At 40.6% G+C, this 16,315-nt stretch overlaps 2 protein-coding genes across 3 annotated transcripts in view; both read left to right on the top strand.

Annotated features, from left to right (window-relative positions):
* Positions 1–6,443, top strand: slc38a11 (solute carrier family 38 member 11). Its single transcript, XM_033618042.2, has 12 exons — positions 1–137; positions 226–346; positions 774–848; positions 935–1,069; positions 1,158–1,223; positions 1,358–1,464; positions 1,545–1,624; positions 1,778–1,848; positions 3,332–3,493; positions 3,587–3,699; positions 3,977–4,108; positions 4,214–6,443. Exons 1-12 carry the CDS (start codon positions 126–128, stop codon positions 4,451–4,453), a joined length of 1,314 nt encoding a protein of 437 aa, XP_033473933.1. The 5' UTR covers positions 1–125; the 3' UTR covers positions 4,454–6,443.
* A 42-nt stretch (positions 6,444–6,485) lies between these two features.
* The window catches only part of cobll1b (cordon-bleu WH2 repeat protein-like 1b), a 34,383-nt gene continuing 24,553 nt past the window's right edge, over positions 6,486–16,315 (top strand). Inside the window, exons 1-2 of one of the 2 annotated variants that reach the window (XM_033617992.2) lie at positions 6,486–6,952; positions 7,195–7,275. In XM_033617992.2, the coding sequence (XP_033473883.1) occupies positions 6,912–6,952; positions 7,195–7,275 (122 nt within the window). In that variant the 5' untranslated portion in view covers positions 6,486–6,911. The remainder of the gene's footprint in view (positions 6,953–7,194; positions 7,276–16,315) is intronic. The other variant, XM_033617991.2, reaches the window with a different exon arrangement.

Genomic DNA, 16,315 nt, shown 5'->3' with positions numbered 1-16,315 from the left:
GTAAAATTGAGCGACTTTTCCACCCCCTGTAAAGTTCGCTGAGTTTAGCCACACAGCAAATATGTGACAGTCCGACACTGAGGACACAAAGAGGAACAACATCCAACTACCAGCAGGTGCTCAAAATGGCTCAGCAGGTAGGTGATGCTATAGCTGTAGGACAGGAGGAACAGACTTTGTAAATATTATTATTACCACTTACTGCTTTGTGTTTTTATTTTACAGCTGAACAATGAAGAAGGGACCACGTTAGTTTCCACACACAAAGCTGCTGTGGAGCCAAGATGTTCAATGATATCTGCGTCTTTCAATTTCATCAATTCCATCATAGGATCTGGAATAATAGGTAAATACTGACTTTATAATTCAAGTAGCCTACAATGCCTGACAAAACCTAATAAATGAATGCATGCAGTCGCTTATTTGGATGATAAACTGCACTAAAAAAACTTCACATTGTTTGTCCTGAGATTATCCTGTAAAATTATGAAATAATTTTTGTGCAACAAGGAGAAGCTTTGATACCATTCAAGCCCTGCAGTGGTAAACCTCCGTGTCATATGACTGGCGCCTGTTGCCCCCCTTTCCCCCCTTTAACGCTTTCATCCTGAAAAAATGCCTGAGTCATTATCCAGTGTGTTAAACAACATAGAACCAGCGTGGCGTTTTCAAGACTTACTGATTGTAACACTTTTGCTTTACAGTTAAAAACAATTGAGTTAAATGTTGCAGTTATGTATATGCAATATGTTTATACATCTATTTTTGACCAGGTTTACCATATGCATTGAACCAGGCAGGGCTCCCCTTTGGCCTTCTGCTGTTGATAGTGGTTGGGTTCATCACAGGTGAGAATACTGAAGGTGTCATTTTGAACATGAATGAATTTATCTAAAGAGCAGACTGCTAAAATTATGTTTGCATTTGATGACAGACTACTCCATAATCTTACTGATTAAAGGAGGCAACCTGTCAGGGACAAACAGTTATCAGTCGCTGGTGCAAAGCACATTTGGGTTCCCTGGATTTCTGATTTTATCTGGACTGCAGTTCCTTTATCCTTTCATTGGTGAGTTGTTTAAAGTGTGCACGTTTGGCTCATTCTGAGAAATGCTGCAGATATAAATAATATAATGATACTTCACCTTCTTCCTCAGCTATGATTAGCTACAACATCACAACTGGTGACACACTGACCAAAGTATTTCAGAGAATAGCAGGAGGTACGCTGCATGTACTTTATTCCACTCTACATAAAAGACAAACAGCACCACGTGTGCAACAAATCCGAATTTTAAACATGTATAGTGCATCTATTCAAATGATTTATGTAATTGTTTTCATGGATTGTTTGCAGTTGGTCCAGACCACATACTTGCAGAGCGTCACTTTGTGATCCTGCTATCGACCCTTGTGTTCACTCTGCCGCTCTCGCTTTATCGAAACATAGAGAAACTTGGAAAGGTACGTGAGATTAAAACACAGTTGCCATTGTCATTTAGTGATTTTTAAGATGCCTGTAAAACATCCATGTGTGTTACCAGGTGTCCTTCCTGTCAATGGTGCTGACATTTACCATCCTCATCATTGTAATCATCAGAGCAGCTACCTTTGGACCCCAAATGTAATGCTAATCCCTTGTGATTTTAATTTAAATGTTTCTATGCGTGAACCATGGGGTTCTTTTTTTAATGAATACACACTTAAATGCTATTATACAAACATAATCATGTCTTTCTGTGTTCTTTAATAACTGAATATGAATATCACTCTCCAGCCTCCCTACAGAGAATGCATGGGCATTTGCAAAGTGGAATGCAATTCAGGCAGTTGGTGTGATGTCTTTTGGTGAGTTTTTCTGCATGATGCTGATAGTGGAGCTACCTTGAATAAGTTTAGAGAGAAGAAATATCAAATGCAACATCATACACCTGAGAGAGACACACCAATAACAAGCATTTAGCTCACCGTTTTGGTTTTACAACCTCTACATTGACTGTACGGGTAACACTCACTGCTGTCAGACCTGTTTCCAGCAGCAGCAGCAGTAGGCAGGAGATAAGCTCTGCTCAAACCACGACTTTTTACATGGCCAGCACCAACGGGCTGACACAGCACCTGGTGAAGAAAGTCAAACATTTAGCAAGCTTAAAGCTATTTTTCAGAAGTTGGTGGGGACCAAAACAGACCTAAAAAACCTGTCGATATTGGAGTTACAGTCATTAGCAGACAAGAAAACGTGCTTCCAATAGGATGATAATGCTCTATTTCCAGTTGTTTTTTAAAGGTATTCAATACAGGATTGTTGGTTACTGTTTGTAAAAACGCTCACCAGTGAAAGAGAAAGTTAAAGAAAACCCCAGGTTCACTCTCATTTGGCGTTTCACCTCGCTATATTTGTCCTCTTTTGGGGCTGTGTCTCTTGGATGCCTGCTGCTTAAGGTCTGGCACCTGGTTGCTACTTTTTTATAAAGCCCTGACTTCACCTGAGTGTAGTGGGGGTACAAACCTACAGTGGCGTGCACAGACTTTTTGAAGGGCAGGGGCGAAAAGAAAAAAAAAGGGCACTTTAGCGTGCGTTTTGGCTCCCAGGAGGGCACTTTAGCCAAATCCTGCATAGTTTGTCTTTAAGTAGGCAATTTGATTTCAGAGCTGTGTGTCCGTCAGCTTGTTTTGGTCTTTTTCTGCCCCCTAGTGGCCAGAAATCAATGAAGGCAGCTTTAATATATCACTAAAAGCCAGTGCCCGCAGCTTTAATGCGCTGTGTTGTCTGTTCAAGACATGCAATCAAGTTTGAAATACAATAATTGAGGCTATTAGTTTAGTACACCCCTCTAAACATTGCTCTGATTTACAGTAAATCAGTGCGCAGCATCTCAAAGAATCTCCTCCTGAGTGAGACTCTGTCCTTAAGTGCACCCTGTGAGTCTAGTCCACCAAGGCCTTTACACAAATTGCGGTGAAAATTATGGCTTTGAATCAAGTGTCTCAATGATGATAATAGCTACCACCGCTACGAAGGAGCCTTTTAGACGAGGATGTAGATGCTCTTGGGAAAATCCAGTGCTATATAGCCTCAACAATGTCAGCTGTAGTTGACAGTCTCTCAGTCTTAAAGGGCATGGGCATGATTAATTCACCATCAAATCCAGTCTGCAGTGAGGAAAGAAGCCTCCTTGGTTCAGACAAAGTAGCACAAAAAAGAATTGAAAGTTTAGATTCAAGCAAAAGAATAAACTGCTTCAAACTGTTTTTATGAGCGATATTTTTCAGTGATTTTATTATGTATGTAAATGGTACTCTGATGCACTGCCCCTTTGTGTCTCTTTAGCTTTTATATGCCACCACAACAGCTTTCTTATCTATGGTTCTCTGGAGCAGCCCACACTCGCTAACTGGTCCCGGCTCACCCACGTGTCAGTCGGCTCTGCACTAATAATCAGTGCTGCCTTTGCTGTCGCTGGCTATACCACCTTCACTGGCTACACACAAGGTATGGATATGATGGATACTGAGCTACACTCTCTAATTTATTTTCAATATCACACATGTATTTTTATGGTCTCGTATTTCAACGCCTCTTTAGGAGACATATTTGAGAACTACTGCAGAAATGATAACCTGGCAACATTTGGTCGCTTCTGTTTTGGCCTCAGCATAATAACCACATTTCCACTGGAGTGTTTTGTTACACGAGAGGTAAGTGATACTTTCTCATATGCCAACCTAAGAATTTTAACGGTTAAACGGTCACATATGTGTGGGAAAGTGGTATTTTGAGGGTTTGAGCAAAAAGAAATCTTGGCACTTTACACCCAGTTGCTCCAGCAGAGCTGCTCGGTGGGAAACAGTACAGTATCAGCTGTAGGTGTGTGTATGTTACCCTCTGTCATCTTGCAAATACCATGCTATTTAAAAAAAGTTTTTCCATTTGCAGAAGTGCATAGAACCTTCTCTCTCTTGTTTATCTTCTCAGGTGTTATCCAACGTCATTTGCAGTAGGGATCTTTCAAAAGCTGAACATGTGGCCATAACAATACTCATAGTTGCTGTTTGCACATCAATATCTTTGGCCTATGACTGTCTGGGAGTTGTTTTGGAGCTGAATGTAAGTCATATCAGCTCAGCCATTCTGCAGCTTATCTCATATCATCTTGGTTTGTACATATGAGTGTTTAATTTGACCTTAATGGCATTCTCTTCTACCATCCAGGGTGTTTTGAGCGCCACACCTCTGATCTTCATCATTCCATCTGCGTGCTTTCTCAAACTCTCCCCCGGCCGCTGGTTCCAGGGTGAAAACTTGATACCCACCATCCTGATATTTATCGGCATGTTTGTCATGATCACAGGTTTGACGATGACGGGTCTCTACCCTCAAGACTGTTCACACGGTGTGGAGATGTTCTACTGTGCAGACGCCAATGTCACTGGCACTGTACCTCCTGTATGAGATCCAACAAATATTTAATTCCTTAACTTTTTTTCTTTAGAAACAAAACTTAGATGTAAAGAATATGTATGCGGACACACCACCTACCTTCTATGTACTTGATGCGGTGCTCTTTTTTATGGTTTGGGCTGTAGTCCTGTAGTTTGTAGTAGTAGTAGTAGTTTGATGTGGGAGAACTTGATCAGCCTTGCACAGTGCCCTTACTTCAATCCTGTCAACAACACCTTTGAGATAAACTGCACGTTGACTATAAACCAGGCCTTATTGCCCAATGTCATTAATGTTCTTGAGGCAAAACAGGAGCAAACTGCTGCAGTCAGATTTCAAAGTGTGGAACAAGATGTACAACAATCACATTGTTAAATGGTAGCTTCTGTATTTTTCAGTCCACGTTCCCATGTTTCTGTGTTTAAGTCACTAATGGGAACATTTTTTGAAATTAATCCACTATTGAGCAAGAGGGCTACAGCCAGGCAACAATGCAATGCTAATGGGCAATTGAGCACCATCAGTGTACGTCCACTTAAAGTGCTTGTTTTTGCCACTGACAGGCTCAGATTGTTATTTTAAGTGTCTGACAACATCATGGAAAGGACCCTACAAAGATAAACCTTTTGCTTAAGAGTGAGATCCTTTACAAAGAGCCTAAACATCGCTATGGCCAAACTCACCAGACTCCATTTAAATAAACAGTTGATTTATCATTGTAAAACATGCTTTCTTCAAAGTTGACAGACACAAAATAAAGCTCACATAAACTGTCGTGGTTCATCTTTCCACTGCTCCAACAATCACCAACTCTGGTTTGGTTGAAATAAACCCTAAATTTACCCAGTTAGATGTAAAGAATATACTGGCTCTATACACGCTAAAATGACATATATTAAAATGGAGTCTGGTGGGTTTGGCAATAGCGATTGTGGGGCAGTTTCTGGTTAAACAAAAAGGATCTTACTCTTTAACAGACAGATCTATCTCTGTAGGCTCCTTTCCATAATGTTCTCAGATACTTAAAATATTATTCTCAGCATGTCAGGGACAAAACAAGAACTTTAAATGGACATACAAAAAAACCAACAACATGGGAAAATAAGGTCCAGGTTGAAAAATACTGAAGTTACCCTTTATTTTGTACATTTACGCTGTGATTTTCCCACCTGTCATATTGTAATACCACTTGGTCCTGAGCAGGAAAAAATATTCTAAGGCCTGTACACAGTTTATGCAAAGGACCTCTCAAAATCTCGGACAAAAGCCTGTGAGGTATCGCCACTGTCACATAATTACAAAGCACAACCCTCTGACCTTTGATAATTGTGTCTATCTTGCAGACTCCTGCATATTGTACAAAATTACCCACAATCTTGCTCCTCCCACACTGACAGGGTGATTCACTGTGCTCAGATAACCTCAGGCTAACAAGAGCATCTACCAGAGGCAGCTGGGTAATACAGCAAAGGTCCACAGTGAATTTAACCGGTCAGCTTTCACCATTAGAGCTGCAGACTATTGGGCCACAACACCAAGCACCATCAGACAACTAGACAGTATTTGGGACTCTATGTATTTTTAAACCACAGTTTAGCTCATGGCTAAAACATAACCAATCATGTGAATATTCTGTTTCTCTTTTTATATGATGTGATGTTTTTACATGGAAAGTGTTTTTGTATGATGCAGTGTTTATTCTCTGTATCCCTGCTGCATTTATAACATTTTAAGCCATAATGTTTTTGTAGATTTGCTTGCCCAGGGACTGCTGATGAAATTAAACTATCTGGCTATCATATAATGTGAAGGTGTCCACATACTTTTGGCCATATATTATACGTGGATGTGTTTATTTGTTGTTTTCCTTTTGGAATGAACAGCCTGTTTAGATATTTATGATTCTGAATTATTTGTATCACACTGAATGGGAAAAGCGCGTTTCCATGTTCAGCCACAAGATGTCACTGTAGACAAATAAAGCAGAAGGAAGTCCACAATAACAACAACGCTGATGTGTTTAGATACGGCTTATTTCTAAACAAATGAGTGGATTTACTGGTGTTTTTTTTCCTCTGCACGCTTCAGCTGGGCCTTTACTTAATGTGTTCCTGCCAGAATGTGAACTTGGACGCGACACCGTTGTGCCAAAGGCTTCATCAGGATCCTGGAGGGAAGGTAAACTGGATCCGAGAGACGCCCCACTTTTCCAGCTCAATGTTGCGATGCAGTGTTTTGGATGTGCAGAGAAAAGTTGGCAGACTTGTCCACGGTGTCGGGGGCAAAATGATTTAGATATGCCAGACTTTGTGTTTTAAGAGGCGGGGGGGGGGGGGAATTATTTCACCACACTGGAATGGTTTGCGTAAAAGCCGCAAAACACGGAACTTGAGAGCGGAATTATGGATCATTTATCCAAACTAAACCCGTTTGTAGCAGTCTACAATTAACTTTACCTTTTTGGAGACTGATGGAAGTTGACAACTGCGTCGAAAACCAACTGCATTCATGGTAAGACATGTTCAGTAAATACTTTGAATCGTTTGCGTTATTTCCAGTGGAAAAGGAGGAAAAAACGGTTCATATGACTGAAAAACTGATGACCTCATGTGGGATTCGCCCATATTTCAGTATTTGCCAGTTTGCATCACTTGAAAGCAGCAGGTTAAACTGTAGCCTAGTAAGTTTTGACGTTATTTAGCATGTAAAAAGTTACTCAAAATGAATTGTGCTTTCTGTTTGTGTTTGACCAGTCCGAGGGATTGTGTTAAACCAATGAGTTTAGTCATGGATGATCATGGATCCCAGCCCCATCCACGCAGCTCTGCTCTGAGGTATGTAGAACTGTCATTCGGATTACCAGTTGTCATATCTTTTTATCTACAAGACTTCAGAGGACTGTGTGTCCAGTAGCCTTTTAGAATATTAGGCATCATTTATTTTTAACTGAGCCAAACCTCCATGGTGCTGATATTATTGTTTGGAAAATAGAATTATAAAACAGATAAAGGATGACAAATAGAAAGGCCTTGCTTGTTATTTGTGCACATTATATAATGCCACCAAAATTCTTCCACCTATGACTGCTGGCAACAACAGTTGTGCGCAGGCAAACAGCTGTTTTCTGACCAATCTGCATGAGTACAAAGCCACCTTTGTAAAAATAATGCAACTTTCAAATAGCATTCCTTTCACTCAGTGCATCTGAGCGAAGTCACAGTTGTTGCAGACGTTTCAACCTTTGAACTCTCCTCATTTCCTGCTCTCAGGGTTTTACTGAGAAATTGCCTTGACCATATGTAGAGGTCATGGGAAGTATTTTGCAGGCAAAACATTCTGCCTCCTCTGTCTCTGCCTGTGATGAGCCTGGTGGTCATTTTTTTTTCTTTGTTGTGGAAATCTTGAGTTCACCGGGCTTGAAACTGATATTCTATAAAATAAAGATTCGTCATGTCCAATAGTCAAAGAGAATCACTGTAAAAAGAGCTGTGAGTATATGACATGATGGAATCAGTTTTGGTTCAGGGACTCAGAGATGATGTCAGCTGCTTGTATTCCAGTGGATGGAATCATTAAAAAAAAAAAAAAAAAGGTGGGAGTGAGTTTCCAGAGCTTTTTTACAGAGTCACTACTCACTCCTCTGGCATTCAGAGGAGATCTGCCGAGTTTTTGAGATTTAAATTAGAGGTGAGATGGAGAATTTGAACATATGATAGTTTCCAATCCAGTATTCCATAATAGCCATGCAAAGTTTCCAGTCCTGCCCTGCACACTGTAGGTTCCCGTTTGTAAAAATAGCATACAGGCATGTTGCATGCAGTTTACTAAAAAAGAAAGAAAAAAAACCACTTTCTTGGTGTGACTTGTGTTCATATTTCATAAGCATTGTGTAATCTGGGAGCAGAGCCACACTCCCTGGCAGTGGAGAGCAGCAGACAACCTAAATCTCTCTGTGGTTTGACTATTATTTGGAAAAGTAAACCGCACTCTTCCATAAGCTGCTGGGGTGTGCACATGTTCCCTGTCTTATTTGTGGCTTCTTATATTTAGAGCCAACAAACTTGCTGCCTCTCACTTTTTCAAATTCAGTCATATGTGAAGATTTCATGTGACCCCAGAAGCTATGCTACATTTGTTATCCAAATACTGAATGTGCCAGAATCACTGGGCTGGCAATTTTCCAAGCAGAGATGCCGCTAGCGCACATAAGACATAGGGTACAGTATTTAACATAATGTAGTCTTAACAAAATTTTTAAAAAAAAAGGGTTTCTTGTCAATATTGTTTTAATCAACAATCGAAATAATGAATTGTGTAATCATATCTGGTGCATTTTTGTCTCCTCAAGTGTACATTTTTTTGTAAAGAGCCATATCAGTTCATTCATACTCTGTATAACAGCGCTTTGCTTGGAGCTTGCCCTGCTAATTGGACACACCTTAAACCATGATCTCACATGGCTGACTTTCCTCAGGGCAAAATGTGGAATTAGTTAAGGTATTGTGAATCCCCACAGCTGTTTCCAGATATGCAGGCAGTCCAAGGGCACAGCTGCTCATGAGTCTACAGATGAAAATTATGGCTGGTGAAACGTAGACACTTGAAGCATGTGGGCATGGCCAGTTGAGACATAGTGACAGTCACTTGTTTTTGTTGTGTCTTAAAGCTACAGTTGGTATCTTTAATAAAAATAATTTAATCAGCTGTCATTATATCCACACAGCAGTACAGATGATCTGTGAAAAAAAAAAAAACATATTCATCTGCCCTCTCAAACTGGTTTTAATGGCTTTACTGCACCTAAATGAAAACAACAAATCGGAGGAGTCTCTAACACAGCTGTCAATCATGTCAGTCACTGCTGGTGAACTGTGGTCGAACTGTCAAACTAGGCAGCACTGATCAAATATGAATCAAGATGCTGTTACTGCATTGCCCATTTCTCACCTCAGATGTTTTCAGAAACACATTTTAGTGTACTGTTTAGCTGTAAAATGAGAAAATTTGCTTGTCTGGTGGGCAGTGCTTGGTGCTTCTCTCAGCAGTTTCCAACATAGTGGTAAACGTTTGTCATTTTACAGCTAAACAGTACACTATTATGTTTCTGAAAACATTTAAGCTTAACACTCGTACTGTTTTGTGGCTGTAGTGACAGTTTTAGCAAATACAACAATGTTATTTTCATAAAATTTACCAAGTATAACTTTAACATTTCTTCAGGCTTCTAGTCTGTCGATACTGAAGACAAAATAGACAGATCACAAGTCCTCAGAGAACTCTAAAGCACAAAACAGCATTTTCTCCTCAAAATGATCCTCAAGAGACAACAAGGCTTTCTTCATTCAGGAAAATATATCATTTGGTCTACAGCATTCTGCCCTCAGAGAGCCCACTCAGATCCTCTGTGCTCCAAAAGCAAGATAAAGGATGTCATTCAAAGATATCCACCCACTAGATGCAATAAAGCAAGAGGAAAATCAGCATTAATACCCAGCAAGCTTGGCCTGGCAATGAGCTGGTGTGTCTTTGTATACTGGGATGTTTTATCTCATGGATGCTTTCTGCCTCACAGGGCTAAAACAGACAATATGGCTAACATCCAGGGGACAGGGAAGAATGGGCTGCCTTTGTTACCACACTGAAGCCAACGCATTGACCGTAAATACCAGTGAATACTTCTCACTGGACAGTTGTGAATATTATGAGACACAGTTTATTGGTTATTATAGCTAATTTTTCTTTTGAGCTCTAAAGTAGTCATGATTATATGTTAATATAATATTGATGTTGTGCACAGCAGCCTGTTTGAATAGATTTGTTGCACAGATCCTGCCTGAACTGGAGCCTTGGGCCCTCTTTGTTTCTGTTATGCACTCTTCCAGGGCATAACAGTTGGATGCCTCCCACTCTCAGCCTGTGTAACATTCAGAATGACCTAACATGAATTAGCCCTTTGTGTGCTGTCAATAGGAACTTATACTTATCTCCAATAACATTCAGACATTTTATGTGACAAAGGAACAAATTGCTTTGATTTGCTTGACCTTTATTATCAGTGTTTGTCTTGTTTAGATGAGATATGTATAGAAAAGGCCTAGCCAGTCATGACTGGTATTGCTTGACCACTTACAACAGGTCAGTTTAACAAGACCTTGACAAGCTGTCTAGCAGTTATCCAGTCAATGGTATATCATAAATCCAAGCTTAAACCAATATTGAGACCACAAGATATAAAAGTATAAAATGGGAAATACAAAATTGCACACCTTGAGATGGCTCTCTAGATGGCACTATCACTGTGCATATGTTCATACTGTTGTCTCCACCCAGATGTTTGTACATGTGAGTCTTATGATAGCTCTAGTTTATGTGTAATATCATACCATGGTTGGATTATTGAATGGGCTATAGCAACAAAGAGACATAAAACGACAACAAAAAGATGCAAAGAGACACAGAGACTCAAAATGACTATGAAAATGGGCAAAAAAAAATCACAGAGACACAAAATTAATACAAAGAGGTTCAAAATGGCTGAAAAAGAGATTAAAATGATTACAAAGACTCACAATATGACCACAAAGAGAAGAAAAAGAACTACAAACACACTCAAAATGACTACAAAGAGACACAAAATGACTTCAGAGACACGTAAGGCAACTACAAAGAGACTTAACATGACTATAAAAAGGGGCAAAACAACCACAGACACAAAAAAAACCTACATAAAGATACAAAACCGCAAAGAAATGCGTAACAAAGAGATCCAAAACAACAACAAAAAGGCTTAACAACTGTAAAGTGTGTGTCTTGCTGCTATGCAGGAGAGGTGGTGGGGCCTTCTGCATGTCTGTGCCCAGGGGCCCATTGTCTCATAATTCAGCCATGAATCAGACTGGTAATGAAGTGATATACTGAGCCTTATCATCACCTAACATACAGTGTAGCAAGCTAATGAACCACGGCACGACACAAACAAATAGCAACCAGCTGTTTCAGTGAGGATACTCAACAGAGAGCATTAGTAAGAAAAGCATGCAGAGCTACTTCGTATTGGAACTCTGATCACTTTGTCTCTACTCCAGTTGTTTTTCATTATGTAGCTCATATGCCTCGGAGGTGCTGATTATTGTTAAAATTGAACTCTAGAATTTAGTTCATGTTGGGTAGAGGAACAGAAGTACATAAAACTTTTTATTAGTAAATTTTGGCCACTCAGGTTTTTTCAGGCAGAGAGTTGAAGGAAAGGTCATGACATTAAAAGATCAGGACTGTTGTGATGAGACTAGCTGTAACCCAAGTGACATTTACGTGAAATGAAGTTGGGGATTGTGCAACACTGAATATTTTGTTTGCACTATAAAGTAGTGCACGGTTGATGATTTTTGTAGGCCAACCTGGAGCTTGGTATTGCCCTGGTTCCCTTGATAAAAAGCCAGTGGGGTTATTCCATTGGATTTTGGATTATTACAGAAACAGATCATACCTCTTTTCCACCATAGTACCTCTTGTTCTTGAACTGCTTCCAGTCAGGTTTCTTGGAACCTTGGTGCTGGCCAGCGAACCAGCCCACGCCTCAACCAGATTGGAGTGGAGCCATTATAATCAAGGATGTGCCATCAACAGAACTCGCTGTACAATGTACAACTTAAATAATCAGTAATAGCAAGATTGCAGATAACATTGATTACCTGCAAACTTTTGTTCTATTGTTACAGACATTTGTTTTAATCAGAAAGAACAAGCATGGACCAACTAATAATGATAAGATGGCGCTGAAGACTATTTTGCGAAATGCCCAGTTCAGACCAAAGATTCGCGACGAACTGAGTTGAAACAGGCAACTACTTGCAATGTGACGTTCTGTAATGCTCTAAAAACCTGCCAGTTCATGCCAGTGCAACTACAAGAGACGGTGTATCATCTCTATGCAACAACTCTCTTTACTTACTAATTAATCCAATTAATCAGTCAGTGAGAATACAGTGAGCAGTAGCAGCGTCCCACCTTCTGACACCGGCACACTGTGAGGATAGAAGCAGAGGACTTGGTTGGGATGGAGCATCTGCCGCAACATGCGAACACGCCTCTTGACCAGCAGACTTCACTACTTGCCAATTGGCTGTAGAAACAGGTGCTTTACGCTCTAAAACCAGCTACCGGTGTTTTGACCAGCTTAGATGTAGGTGACACAATCAGCCAGTTTGAGTCAAGCTCAGACAGCCAGTTCACACCGCTGCAATTTTTCTCTGCAGCGCTCTGAAAGGGTTTTGTCTCGTTGCAAATGTTTGGTCTGAACTGGGCTTAAGACTCAATCCTCTCTTCCACAACTGTAGAATATGTCACGCCCGCTGATGTCGTCATGGTTTGCACTGTAGGTCAAGGAAACCTGCTATTTTTTGGTTCCAGCTGGGAACCAACTTTTCAGGTTCCAAACCAATTTATTTTTGGTTGAAACGGCTCAAAATTATGGGAGGCAACCGGAATGGAACCTGTCATGAATTGGTGGAAAAAGGGGTATCTTTGGCTAACAAAAGTTTGTGCTACTGATATGTTTGGTTCTGCAAGATAATCTCTACAAATGAACACCACATTCATGATTTCTTTAAAAATAAATGCAATTGCCAGAAGTAAAAAGCTAACATTATGCTATAAACATGCTGCACTACGGTCACACGACTTCGCTATCACCACATCGAGGCTGTAAAGCTGTGTTTGGGTGATCGGATTCTGTAGTCTCATTTAGCCACTTGCAACTGCCTTATTTAAGACATGTAAAACTGCACACTCATGAGTGGGGTATTTACCTACTTATGTTGTAGAATTAAACTTGAAAATCTCTTAAGCTTGTGTTAACTACAGACCTTATTTCAGTCACCTAACCAAAAACCCATTGATTTCCAGACAAGGGACCCAGAGGCGCAGAGATGCGAAACTCATTTCTGGGTTTTAGGACTTATTCCTTCAGCACTGTATTAGCAAAGAAATAAGTTACTGAATGTGCCTGTTTTAGTGCAGAATCCCAGTTTGTGTTTCACTTCAGAAACCTCAGTTCATGTGATAAGCAAAAGAGGGAAAGCATGCTGCTGTGCCTTTTGAAAGATGCCCCGCTGCAGACAATGCTGCATTGTTTCAGATGAAAGGACGCAGTGTCATAGTTATAATTATGACTCAAGGGGGAGCTTTCTGTCTCACCGAGATATTTCATCTAAATGTTGATCTCCTTTAAAAAACACTACACATTTGGTCAAGTCACCAGAAGTTAGAGTTGATAATTACCTTATCTTTTCTGCGCAGAGCCATCAGTTTGTTTCAGTGCAGCGTTCAGAGTCAAAATATTTGAGCTGCTTTGAGATAAGGTGAGGGTAATGTACCATAGCAGACCCTAGCTCACTGAGTCGAAATGACATCTGGTGTTCGAGGGCATTGTATAGGGAACTGAGAGATCACCCCGTATTATCTCAAATCTCGTTCAAATCTCATTACCTAACTGGCCGGCAGACCTAGCTTACTCTGGCTCTGCTGCAGTACAGTATAAGGCACTGTACAACATGTAATACAAGAGCAGGCACCACAGGGAGTCATAATACTGAGTGAAAATGAGGAGAATCATGACAAACGGATATTACACGCTGCATTGAAAAGCCAATAATGTCACAAGGTTGGTCCTTAAATGTTTATCAGAATTCAACGTAATGATGTGAAAGACGCCCTTAGAGAGTTTGAGTGTAACCAGGCCTGTTCTGTGGGAAAAAAGTTTGTGTTTTGCCCGCAATAATAAACGATACACATAGGAAGTGGGAAGTTCTCATAGGGTCCCTGTGCTCTTATTTCCCCCTAATCTCCTTCCATCCTACACTGCTTATGAAGTAATGGCCTTTCCAGACCCTCTTTAAAAAGCTTGTGTTTACTGTGAGTGACCTCTCACCAAATTACCAGCTGTGGCTCTGGCCCTGTGTTTTGTCTTTCCTCAGGGACGACCCCCCACCCCCACCCCCACCGCCACCCTTCCTCCTTCTATGACTCCTCAACTCCACCCCTCTCCGGCCTGCTCCTACACACTCACATCTCCATTCACCACTCCACCTCCTTATCTTGTGTGGTGGTGTTTGTAGAATGGGCTGCACATTCTTAAGTGAAAGTGTAGGGCTACTGATAACAGACTGGCAATGAGCACTTATTTCACAATGGAAAAGTTAAAGTTATTGCCTCCGCAGCAGACGGTGTGCAGTTTGCTGTTTTACACTGAAAGCTATTTGATTTTAATCTATTGTGAAGTGTTGATTAATTCAACAATGACAACATGAGAAAAACTTCCAAAGGCGGTGCTTTTTCTGGCTGGACCTGTTAAGTGCAAGGTGCTGACAGCCTCTTTTGACAGCTTTTACTAACAACTATGCTGACTGCTTTCATGAATGTGTTTCTTGACTTCACAATACTGTTAGTCACAGCTTTTCACACATATGCCTTTGAGTTCAAGGTCCAGAGTGTAGATTTAAGGGGCATCTATTGGCGGAAAGGGTATATGATAATCAAAACTGTAATCATAAGTTTGTAACTCCCTGAAAATAAGAATCATTGTGTTACCTTGCAACGAGCTGTTTATATCTACATATGAAGTGTGTCCTCCTCCATGTTGTTTCTACAGTAGCCCAGAAAATCAAATCAAACACTGGCTTTAGACAGAACCGTACATGTTTTTGTGCCAACCACCGCAGTTCTCCTACATGCTTGGTGCACAGGAGTTCTGTATCCTCACTGCTAGATGCCATTAATGCGGGATTTATACTTCCACGTCAAATTGATCCTGTACCCTATTTTGTAGTCTGATGTGCGCCTCCCCAGAAATGAGACTACACGTTGCGGCGATGCTGACTTCCTGCCTATTTTTGTAAGCTGAAACCTTTTCCCTCTGTGGAAAAGGAGCTTTTATTTACTTTAATTTCACAGATAAGAAACTATAAATTGACAAAAATTGACAACTTTGATAATTGACAATAAAGCCTCCACAAAACAGCATATGAGCAGAGGAAATCTCAGCTAGGCTAATTTATACAATGTAAAATGCCATAGGCTTGTGCTAATAACATAACCATGTTGTGTGTTTGTTTGGCAAACATGTTTAGTATAAGGGGGCGATCACACCTACAAGGAGCGCTAGAAACGAGATGCCAGTAAAACAATTGATTATCTATGATACGGCGTGTCTGACTGGTTTTCAAGCATTTTTTATGACGAGCGTCTTTCTGGCGTCTTTTTAGCCACGCGTTCTTTTTCTGGCATTGAAATGAATGAAAAACTGAAACTTTTGGGCATCAGGCGCCAGTAGCACCATAGCTCCGTCTTGGGTCCATTTTCAATGTTTTGATCGCCCGGTTGCACATGCACCCCCACTCCCACTCTACAGGTGCTCCTCGTAAGGAGCACTCATTGAAAAGGCATTTCAGGCGTCTTTGAAGCGTCCGAATTTCTAAGGCCACCTGTAGGTGTGATCGGCCCCTAAAAAAGTTGTTATCAGAGAATCTTGTGAGTTATAATGGAGCTAAATTTTGTAACGTTAACTTGTTAAATGTCGCTGTTGTCCCTGGCTTCATTTAAGTAGAGGAAAAGTCCGCTAGCCGCAAGGCTAATTTATACAATGTAAAATGCCATAGGCTTGTGCTAAAACATTAGCATGTTGTGTTTGTGGGGAAAATGTGTCCAGCAAAAGACAAATGCTTTGTCTGTGAATGCTGCGAGTTATAGTGAAGTCGATTTGTGTTTGAAATTGTCTCTATGACGCCATGCTTGTTCTGAATTAACTAAATTTTACAGCACTTCATGACACAGACACACACCACACACAAGTATAATTGCTCACAATGGCTTAGGCTC

This window comes from Epinephelus lanceolatus, chromosome 14 (assembly GCF_041903045.1).
Source record: "Epinephelus lanceolatus isolate andai-2023 chromosome 14, ASM4190304v1, whole genome shotgun sequence".
Classification (NCBI taxonomy): Eukaryota; Metazoa; Chordata; class Actinopteri; order Perciformes; family Serranidae; genus Epinephelus; species Epinephelus lanceolatus.
Note: the sequence above shows the minus strand (reverse complement) of the source record. Positions and strands in the feature narration are given on the sequence as shown.